Source organism: Actinia tenebrosa, unplaced genomic scaffold, assembly GCF_029948245.1.
Source record: "Actinia tenebrosa isolate PJP-AT-01 unplaced genomic scaffold, QUT_ActTen_1.0 PGA_scaffold16__25_contigs__length_10494907, whole genome shotgun sequence".
NCBI classification, from domain to species: Eukaryota; Metazoa; Cnidaria; class Anthozoa; order Actiniaria; family Actiniidae; genus Actinia; species Actinia tenebrosa.
The window spans coordinates 3642055-3653021 of NW_028292576.1; the positions used below are offsets into that span (position 1 = coordinate 3642055).

Here is a 10967-nt window from a genome sequence, read left to right on the forward strand (position 1 = left end):
TTTAACAAGGCTGCCCTGGGTCTAGGAACTGGCATGAGCTCAAACAACATTTTTCTTATTCTTTCTGGGGTTTCGCAAATCAGAAATAAAAGGCTGAGTAGGCACAAGTTTAGGTCACCCATCCAAGTTCTAATTATTCCCTTCCGGGCTTGACTCAGTGTCTTGGAAGCCCAAGTTTTTTCCACTGAGCCATGTTTCCAAGTAATTAGTACAACAATAGCCGTGAAAACAAAGCACCGAATAGACTAGACTTTTTAACATCAAAATGTTAACCGATTCCGTGCGTGGCAGAGATGCAAGGGATTAGCCGATATGGTCTGGGGGCCGGCTGGTCTCTCCCCTGATGCTTCGGCTAGAACATTTTCTTGCGTAATTCGTACACCCAAGAGCAGAAGGATTTAATCGCCGTCAGGTCCGAAGTCCATACGCCGCCTCAGCTCTGCGGATGTCTCGGGGGTATGGCAAATTTGAATCGAAGTTGTGTTCTTTTTTAAATTTCCTGTCGATGTTCGAATCCCACCGTATTCACATGAGATTTTTTCGAATTAGATTTTTTTCACACTCAATTTTTTTCCATGGATTCAAACCCGTAACATTTACAATCTTTTTTAGAAAAACGTTTTTTTGTTGCTTACGTTCGATACAGTAAAAACCCGCGTATAAGAACCTAGGTTTTTTCAAGTTAGCCTAAACAGGTTCTTATATAAATGGTATTTAGTGTCAAATTAGGCTAACTAAGGTTCTTAATTAGGTTTAACTTTTGTTCAAGAAATAAAGTAGTATTATTGAATACTGTAGTCTGGTCTTTAATGTCCAATTACAGTATTCTTGGAGGCTTAGGTAATCAAAGGTTCATCTAAGTTTCATTTTAAGTTGTTTTTTTTATTCAATGAGGACATGTTCTTTACAGTAACCATTATACAGTTATAGTGTTTATAGCATTATTGTGTACAGACTGTGTTGTAAATATTTTTTGAAAAGATTGATTCTATTTTTGTTTTTTTGTTTGTTTTTTAAAAATAAGAACCTGTTTTAGGATTTTAGCCTAAAATGGTTATTATGTGAAGGGTGCTTAAAAATGAAATTTTAGCCTAACAGGTTCTTAAATTTTAGGTTCTTATACGCGGGTTTTTACTGTATTCATTATTCATTAAGTAATCTTGATCCAAAAAGTTAAATTGTGCTTTCCTGATTTGAAATAATGCCTGGGAACAGTTTATTCAGTACTATTGATACTAATACTAATTTATAATTAATACGCTATTTTCTCTTTATTGCATACTATAACCTCTGTTCAATTGCTTACTATCAATCACGTGACTTTTTGGAGTCGACTGGAAGGCAAACAAGCGGTTGACTGGGGGGCAACTAGCGGATGCTAAATCAAAACATGTCAAAATAAGTCCTCAAACTATTGTATTTGACTATATTTTCACGACATCAAACCAGAAAACAAGAGATCAAAACAACCTCTAAGATTCTACAAGCCATCAAAAAAGAGCTATTACCGGAAGTAACGTCTATTGATAGCAATCTATATGATGCTGCAACGACTGTCTGCCCAAAGTGGCTATTCCCAGTCCCCACGCGACAAATAAGTGTGGCCTTCACTTGTTTCTGTCAAGAGTCATACGTATTATTGCTAGTTTAAATAATAGCTAAGGTTTTTAAAGAACTGTTTGGTGGTTTCAAAGAAGTCTTTATTTTTTACGTAGGTGCCAAAAAATGTGACCCCAACCCTTGTGAAAATGATGGTAGATGTCTAAAGGACGCCAAGCGTTTGGATGGCTATAGATGCAAGTGTTCGTCGGACTTTACTGGCCGTAATTGTCAAGGTAAAATACACTGTAATGACATGCGGAAGGGACGGGAGGAAAGAGAGGTTTCAAAGAAATTTGAATTTAGACTCTCTACATTGGGATCAAAACAATGAAAAATATAATCATCAAAAAATATAAGAGAAAAGTATTCTTTTGATTTGACCCCAAATGGATCCCTTCTCAAAAAGAACTTGGATGTGAGACTAACATGAATGTACTAAAAAAAATTTTCTCGATGGAATTTTGGCTTTTTTTGTGTTTCCATGTATTTTTCAATTCTAAAGTAGGTCCATTGTTAATTAATGCAAGGGATCTATTGTCCCATTTAATGAGCAGTAGTTAAGGCCGTTATATTATGATATTTCCTCACAACTGTCGTGCGCAACATGATTACGCCAAGTTTTAGCTGCTATTTACAGTCGCAAGCAAATTGTACAGTCGATTTACAAGGTACACCTTTTCCTCACAACTGTCGAGCACAACATGCTTAAGCCAAGTTTTAGCTGCTATTTACAGTCGTAAGCAAATTGTACAGTCGATTTACAAGCTACACCTTTTCCTCACAACTGTCGAGCACAACATGCTTAAGCCAAGTTTTAGCTGCTATTTACAGTCGTAAGCAAATTGTACAGTCGATTTACAAGGTACACCTTTTCCTCACAACTGTCGTGCGCAACATGCTTAAGCCAAGTTTTAGCTGCTATTTACAGTCGTAAGCAAATTGTACAGTCAATTTACACGGTACACCTTTTCCTCACAACTGTCGAGCACAACATGCTTACGCCAAGTTTTAGCTGCTGTTTACCGTCGTAATGCAAATTGTACAGTCGATTTACACGGTAAACCTTTTCCTAACAACTGTCGTTCGCAACATGCTTACGCCAAGTTTTAGCTGCTATTTACAGTCGTAAGCAAGTTTTATGGTAGATTTACGTCGATTTGCGTGTCATCATCATGTTGAGCTCGACTGTTGTGAGAAGATATCGTACCGTGTAAATTTGCCTTTACAAGTGACTGAATTATGGCATCGTGAAATAACTTAGAGACAAAATAACACCTGATTGAGGAGACCTATGACTACTTTAAGTTTATTTTCGTTGCGCATCTTGAAGCAAATGTACGGTACGATTTGTTTCTAAATACTACATGACGTGGTAGTAGCAAGTAATGGATTTTTGACTTCAGTATCAAAGCCAGATGCAGAGAACCCAGTCGTCAAAAGAACCAAGATTCCCCGAGCAGAAAAGAAACAAGGAAGTGAGAAATACCAGAAAAACAGCACATCTAATGGTGTAATAGGTAAGAAACGAGGTTTTTAAACCAGAGTTTAACCGGAGTTTGATATTCGCTTACCTCATATCAACTCTTCGGGTGCCTGGAACTTTTCGCATCATTCCTGGAATATGGATCTTTTTCACATGGCTATGTTGGTCGGAGTATTATATACTGTACTGGGTGTCCTTGCGCACTCTATCGTTGCAGGATATGATTTTCACAGTGCTCCCTAACATAAAGGACCATAGATCACTTTGATTGAATGTAATGTTTTTCCATTTCAGACCACATGTCATTTCCTAGAGGACCATTTCTTTGTACGGTTGTACATGAAAAGTGGATACAACTCAAAAAAAATCTTATTCCCAAAAGACCCCTTGCAGCACGTTGGAATGCAGCTCAATTTGGAGGACATGACAATAGGATATCTATTCTCAGGAGATTGAAATTCTTATATTTTGTCCTCCAAATTGAGCTGCTTTGACGTTACATGCAAGTGGTGTATAGAATGGCTTGTAGTCTGAAACGGCAACATTACGCCTCTGCTAAAATAATCTATTAGGAATATTCTTTATTTCTTTTCCTCAAACAAAACTTTAAGTTGATCTTTTTCTCTACAACAGAACAAATGCGCGAAGAGAAAAAAGAAGACGTCCTCCTGCTCTTCCAGAGACTCGGTTGCTACGCAGACAACCCAAGTCGCCACGACATGCCAACTAAAGCAGACATCAAGTCAGTCAGCCAAGAGGAGTGTGTGCGAGCATGCGCACTAAAAGAGCAAGGCTTTTCGTACTTCGGGCTTCAAGATTCCAACCAGTGTTACTGTGGGCACGGGTATGGTAAATATGGACGATCTGATGAGTCGTTGTGTAATAAACGATGTAATGGTAATAACGATGAAAACTGTGGAGGAAACTCGACCAATATGGTCTACTTTTTTGGCCTTGGTAAGTCATAAGTATAAGTCGGTGTTATTTGTAGAAACATTTAAAGATGTCTTTATTCTCGCGTACCAGTCTTCATATTAGAGCTGCTCTATTTGACTGCCATCTCTTGCCAGTCGAGTTGACTGCATTCCCCGAAAGGTATTATGGGTCAAATAGTTTTGGTTAGCCTTTTCGTAGCAGGGGCTGAAAACAATGTAGATTTCTCGTGTTGAATAAACTAGAATTCCACGATGAGTTTCACTAGTTGCATTTATGATAATTGTGAAGAATAAAATGGGTTTATATTATGGTTCTCTTGGCAGAACCATGGTAATGCTAATCAAAATAGGATGTTGAATTTTCAATTCTGATTGCTTGACCTTGAGTTTGTTCTGAAGGTCATCTCAGCTGGTATGCTTCATCCTTTAAATCTGGCTCATCATATACAATGTAAAATGATAAGTTTTTTAAAAAAGTTACCCGTTCTCATAGCCTCAATGAGTTCTCTGTCTTCCGTGTGGCTCAGCAATAAAGACCGATGAAGGATGGAGAGATGTATGTAACGAACCGTTAAATCTTAGGAAGAATACTAACACTATCTTTATAGATTTTGGGACAAAACAATAGGCCGTCTTTTCTCTTGCAAAACAAATTCACTGTTTTGTCCCCCAGAACAATTCCTCTCGGGACTCAATGCAAGGGGTCTATATTCCAATCTGTTGAACGACCCCTAACATAACGTATAAATATGTTGTCTATACAGGGGCAAACTACACAGTCAAGGTCTACACAGGAGACAGGGACAATGCTGAATCTGATGCTAAAGTCTACATCACTCTGTATGGAAACAAAGGAGACTCGGGCTTCAGAAAGCTGAGCGCACAAACATTTACTAAAAAAGAGTAAGTCATCTGTCCAAATCCCTTCTGCTGATCCTTTGTCAGGTCTCTCCTCTACAGTTTTCTATTTCCCTAAAACCTAACAAGCTATCAATTCGATCTGTGAGTTAGCCGTGCCCTGACTTAGATCAGCCCAGAGATGGTTTAAGGGTTCGATCTGTGAGTTAGCCATGCCCTGACTTAGATCAGCCCAAAGGTTGTTTCAGGGTTTGATCTGTGAGTTAGCTGTGCCGTGACTTAGATCAGCCATGAGGTTGTTTCAGGGTTTGATCTGTGAGTTAGCTGTGCCGTGACTTAGATCAGCCATGAGGTTGTTTCAGGGTTTGATCTGTGAGTTAGCTGCGCCATGACTTAGATCAGCCCAGAGGTTGTTTCAGGGTTTGATCTGTGAGTTAGTCATGTCCTGACTTAGATCAGCCCAGAGGTTCTTTCAGGGTTTGATCTGTGAGTTAGCCAAGCCCTGACTTAGATCATCCCAAAGGTTGCAATGTTTCATGGTTCGATAAAGTTTTTACTGTTTTTTTTCCCTATTATATCCTGTTTAACCACTGCTTCTCTCGTGTCTGATTTCAGTGCCGTTAGCGAGACTCTGCTCTTGCCAGAGTTAGGAGAACTAAAAAAAGTTCGCATTCTTCACGACAACTCAGGCAAACACCCAAGCTGGTTCCTCAAGAAGGTGAGTAATTTGGGCCAATCAAGTTGACCCTTACCGCTGTGCTTCATGATGACAGGCTCATATAGACAGGGTTAGCCTTATTTGGTAGCTGACAAGTTTTATTGTGTTTCCTAGATAACGGTGACAGATGAAAACGGCAAGCTCTACAACTTCCCATGTAAAGAATGGCTGAGCGAGACGCGAGGTGGCGGCAAAACAGAGAGACTTTTGTTCGTTGATAACTCGAAGCAATCATAGTGATTGGATGATATTATATAGGTAAATAAGAAAACTACTAATAGGGGTACCCATGGTAAATGTCAATAACTACTGACAGGGGTATCCTTAGCAATGAACATACATCTACTAACAGGGGTACCAATGGTAAATATAAATAACTACTAACAGGGGTAACCATGGTAACAACTGAAGTTAAACTATTACTTGTTGTTTAGCAGTCTAGTTTATGTTCAGACAGTAAGATTAAGAATCGATTTTAACGTCATCAATTTTTTGTGGTATTCTAATCTCGTACCCAGAGCCCACGTTTCTCTTGATCAGCATCATCGGACTTTTCGGTGCTGTCCAAGAGGAACGTGGGCTCTGGGTACGAGATTGCTGGCATTTCTGGTCAGCAATACGATAATTATTTAGCCTCATTGTACGAGTTCTTTGGACATACCTGATATTGACTTGTTTGTCTTAGTAAGGCAGAACACTAGGGTCTCTAGTGGAGGATGTAACGAACCTTGAATGAGAAGGCGAAATTTTAATTCCTGGTTTATTGACCATTTCATCTTCAGCAATTTTTTTTCGAGTTCCAGACCACGTGTCATTCCCTTCAGTATTATCTATTTTACAATAGCTGGTGTGCATCCCTTTCCATAAGGATACCAGTACAAAAGAGATGGCCGCCATGTTGGTTGACATGACAAAATACACTAAAACCAAATATTTTGTTCAAGACGTCCAACATGGCGGCTAAGACGTCACATGTACCTAAAGAATTTAGCAGTAAACTTAGACACATTTTTATAGATGTAGAGTAGCTTAAAAAACTTAGAATCTTATTCTCGAGGGCCGAAAAAAGATGCAAATGTCTCTCAAATTTGCAATACCATTTAGTGAGCCAAAATGGATGACACGTGGTCTACGTCTAAGCTGAAAAGGTATATTAAATTGAGTGAGCTATAGCAAGGACATGAACCATCTAAAAGAACGATCAAAACAGATCGAGTGCCCTCTGTGCATAAATAATGTTAATGCATGACAAAAGATATATTAAATTAAGTGAGCTATAGCAAGGACATGAACCATCTAAAAGAACGATCAAAACAGATCGAGTGCCCTCTGCGCATAAATAATGTTAATGCATGACAAAAGATATATTAAATTGAGTGAGCTATAGCAAGGACATGAACCAACTAAAATAACGATCAAAACAGATCGAGTGCCCTCCGTGCATAAATGTTAATGCATGACAACTATTTTAAGGGTGATACGAAATTGACAAGTTGTTAAAGCACGATGACGTCGTCACCAGTACCTGATAAACTGGTTTTTAAAGAAGTATTAACGATAGTCAAGGATAACTTGACAAATCCGCTCAATTTCTCGTTTTATATAAATCGTGAAGGTATAGCTAGAATTTTGTAAATTGGTAAATAGAAAATCTAATATTCTAATCATTATTATTTTTAAGACACTTAAAAGAATAATATATTTTTAAGAGATTAACATTTTGAAATATTGTAATCTAGTAATTAGGTGTCAAACAAAAATGCATAATACAAAGTCTACATTTGCATATTATTTCCTAATTTACATTAATTATTTATTTCATTTAACAATTTGTTTTAATTAAAAAAATATTCCTTTGAACTTTTGTTTTGAATCAATTAAATATCGACTTTAGCATCAAATATCGATTTGTTAACCAATCTTTCTTCTTTATCAAGACAGATACATGTTTTGTAAACCTTCACGTAACCATGACAACCAGACGACAACTATAGACAGCTAACCAACAGTGACTGACGATAATCCAAATATGGACAATGATGATACAGGAATCCCAACCGTGGGACCGTACTTTGGTAGTAGAGAACTATAATGTTTCTATGACAACGTAATTCATATTGACTAGAGCTAACCATCAAGACAATGCCATGTATTGACAACTAAAAACAAACACGAAATATCGTGCAATATACTAAGTATGACTATTTATTTGCTTCCTATTATCAATATACATACATTTTAAAATTATTGTGTGTATAACGTTCTCTCGCTTGACCCCTTTATCTTAATAGTAAGAAAAATGACCTTATTTAAGCTAATTCAGCTCAAAAGCTGGTATCGATAGGGGCGCGCGTTTGCACATTATTTGTCCATCGGCTTGCGTCCAACTTGCGATTGATTGGCTACTTTTGTAAAGTCCCGCGCAATCACATGATATGTTTTAGCCAATGAAATGCGACTTTTCTGTGCCCCGTTGAACAGAACGCGCCAATCGGTGTCTTTTAAATAAATTCAAAGTTACTACGTATGACATCGCCAGAAACGTTGCAAACAACAGTTTAAATGTGCGTCTGATCCTTACAAGGTATCCCATAATATCTAGTAGTCGAATTCAACTAGCAGTCTATCACCAATGCTGCGCTCTGATTGGATGAGGTACTAGTAAGCTATAAGTTATAGTGCAGTTTTCGTATGACTGTGAAAAATTCACGGCACGAACTCGGCCATGACACGGCAAGGGATACGCCAGACCAATCACATTGCACGATAATTTACTTTCCATCCAATCAAATACCCGGAACACGACATAAACATGGCGCGGACACGGTCAAGCCAAGGTCACGGCACTTTTAGACCAGTCATATTGCGCGTGAAAAAAATTCAGCCTATTAAAATTCTAGAAAGTATCACGGTCACGGCACGTCACGCTTACGGCACTGAGCTTTTCACAGTCATACGAAAACTGCACTATCCTACTAGTAGCGAAAAGTGCCGGCTTAGAAAACCAAAACATTGAATTTAAATTTCATTCAAAACTTGTTTGCATTTATGTGTTTGACCTACTAGTCGGATTTGACTAAAACAATTAGTCCTCTTGCCCACATGGCCTATGAGTCAATAGCCCATTCGCGATCGAGGACAAATTTAGTCCTAAGTATATTACAATATCCCATAACATATTACATGAACATATGGACAGGTTTCCTTAACGAAAGTCATTTCTAAAAGCCGATATTGTACAAAGGGATCTGCCCTAGACAATACGTGAACGCTCAGCGAGATCTGTCCACGTATACACCTCTCCTTCGAGCTATTCTTGGATCTTGGAATACCCTATATTCTCTCGCTTTTCGCCTATCCTATTGCCTATTGCCTTTGGCCTTTGGCGATGACAACGTTATTGGGATGAGTGTAAATATTAGAGTCCAGCTGCGGCTGCACTAGCAGAGAGGTACTTGGCCTAGACAGTCGTGTTCAAGCGCGAAGTTCCAAATTTTACTAGTCTTGCAAGCAAAGCAAAAACTCCATGAATTTCTTTTCCTTTATGGCGTCTTTCTTTGAAATTAGAGACTAGCTTGCTTTTAAGGATATACACGCATTTGCAGAGGTTAAATACATCGGTAAACTTTGATTTACCCCAAGACGCGGAATATGCCAAGTTTGACTTGGTTGACGAGAAAGATTCCACTTTTACAGACTCTTACATACACTATTCCCTATTATCCTTGAGAGGTATTATACGGAAAAAAGTATTTACATGTCCTTTTGTTAGCTAAGAATCAATTCTACAGCAAGCTACATACTAATAAAACAAGGAAATGTTTATCTCACCGTGTTCTTTTAGTAGCGTTGCAAATCGTCTTGTTCGGCGCCTGTAGTCGTCCTCCAATTTCAAAACCTTCCAAAATATAGTTTTAAAGTAACAAAAAGCCTAAATATTTACTCAGATATTGAGTTTATACATCAAAGAACACGTAACATCCAGCAGTCGTTATACAGAGGCATTTTTAAGTGCATAAACTAGAAAATAATTTCAAGCTTAGAGAGACTGTAAAACCTACCTTTGTTCCTTTGGACGTGTGCAAGGTCATATGCTAATTAGGTAAACATTGTACTTCCGGTAGTGTCGTGACATCCGCCGTGAAGGTCCCAAAGTGAGAATATAGTCTCCGCACAGCTGTTTTTAGTGTCATAAGAATACTGTTGTGTGTAAATTAAAGAGAATAGCTGACAGAGCATTGTTCTATAAATGTCCATTGAGTGACTAGGAACTCAAGAGTTCTTTAACGATTACTTATCTATTAAGTATTATTACTATACCTACAATTGTAGTATAGACATTGTTTTAGGGGGTGGAAACCAATGTAAATAGATTTTGTTTAAGATTCAAAAAAAAAAATTCTGTCAATCTTTATTCATAGGTCAAAGACTCAAATCAATTGAGAAAGCCTTATTTATTTGTTAACTTATTGATAAAGTTACAATAAAATAAATCATTATGATGGATGGCAAGTCTTAATGCTTCTCTTTGTCACTTTATCTCTGCCTAGCTGACTGTCTATTTGTTGTCTCGCTCTTCTATGGTGGCCAAGGGTTGCCACTAGTTATTTCACAAAATATGGCGTTATTTCATTGAATTTTTTTTATTTTTTATTATTCTTTCATTTCAAATTTTTCATTTTTTAAATTTTAATTCGTTTTTCATTACAGACCATGTCATTCCCTAGAGTAGTTTCTTTCTTCAACAGATGTGCATGAGTAGACTCATGAATATGAATACAACTCAAACAAAGAATCGTATCCTCAAGAAAATGACACATGGTCTGAATTAAGAAAACATTGCATCTAAGTTCCAAGTGTCTCTTCCCACACTAATGCGTCACTTGCATTATAGCGTCTTAGACCTAATCGGCTAACGTGTTGCTATGTACGTTACCACCCGATTCAAACCTTCTGGGAATAAGTTTCATTGTTCGTTATATTTTGGTTTCAGAGTTGAATTCGTAGAGACAAACGGTTCTATTCCCAGAAGGTTTGAATTGGGTGGTAACGTACATAGCAACACGTTAGCCGATTAGGTCTATTTACTACCAGTACCAGACTCCCTTACACACTTTTTTCGTTCAGTTAATTAGCATCTATTCTCATGAGGAAATACAAATTTGAACAAGAAAGAAAATTCGCAAAACATTTTAGTGATAGTAAAATGACACTTTTCTGAGTTCGATAAACATGATGCATGATGCATAATGTCTAGTGTTTCAGTACAAACAACACCATATAAGGCATGATGAATAAAAGATTTTTGTACCGAAGCTAGACCACAATGCACTGCGTTTGCTATCTCAGAAAAGGTCTATGCAAACGGCAG

The 10967-nt window shown here is 37.7% G+C and overlaps 1 protein-coding gene and 1 long non-coding RNA gene across 6 annotated transcripts in view; one reads left to right on the plus strand and one right to left on the minus strand.

Moving 5' to 3' along the window:
* The window catches only part of LOC116301037 (uncharacterized), a 58412-nt gene extending 49781 nt beyond the window's left edge, over positions 1 to 8631 (plus strand). For 4 of the 5 annotated variants that reach the window (XM_089031353.1, XM_089031355.1, XM_089031356.1 and 1 more), the window contains 7 exons: positions 1716 to 1835; positions 3006 to 3119; positions 3719 to 4042; positions 4785 to 4923; positions 5494 to 5596; positions 5711 to 5854; positions 7534 to 8631. In XM_089031353.1, coding sequence (XP_088887479.1) covers positions 1716 to 1835; positions 3006 to 3119; positions 3719 to 4042; positions 4785 to 4923; positions 5494 to 5596; positions 5711 to 5833 — 923 coding nt within the window. In that variant the 3' untranslated portion in view covers positions 5834 to 5854; positions 7534 to 8631. The remainder of the gene's footprint in view (positions 1 to 1715; positions 1836 to 3005; positions 3120 to 3718; positions 4043 to 4784; positions 4924 to 5493; positions 5597 to 5710; positions 5855 to 7533) is intronic. The other variant, XM_089031354.1, reaches the window with a different exon arrangement.
* Positions 1 to 9640, minus strand: part of LOC116301040 (uncharacterized) — a 66212-nt gene extending 56572 nt beyond the window's left edge. The window contains exons 1-3 of the long non-coding RNA XR_016119988.1: positions 9428 to 9640; positions 6258 to 6323; positions 3174 to 3324 (exon numbers count right to left, since the gene is read on the minus strand). This is a non-coding gene — a long non-coding RNA (uncharacterized LOC116301040). The remainder of the gene's footprint in view (positions 1 to 3173; positions 3325 to 6257; positions 6324 to 9427) is intronic.
* Between the last annotated feature and the right edge of the window lie 1327 nt (positions 9641 to 10967).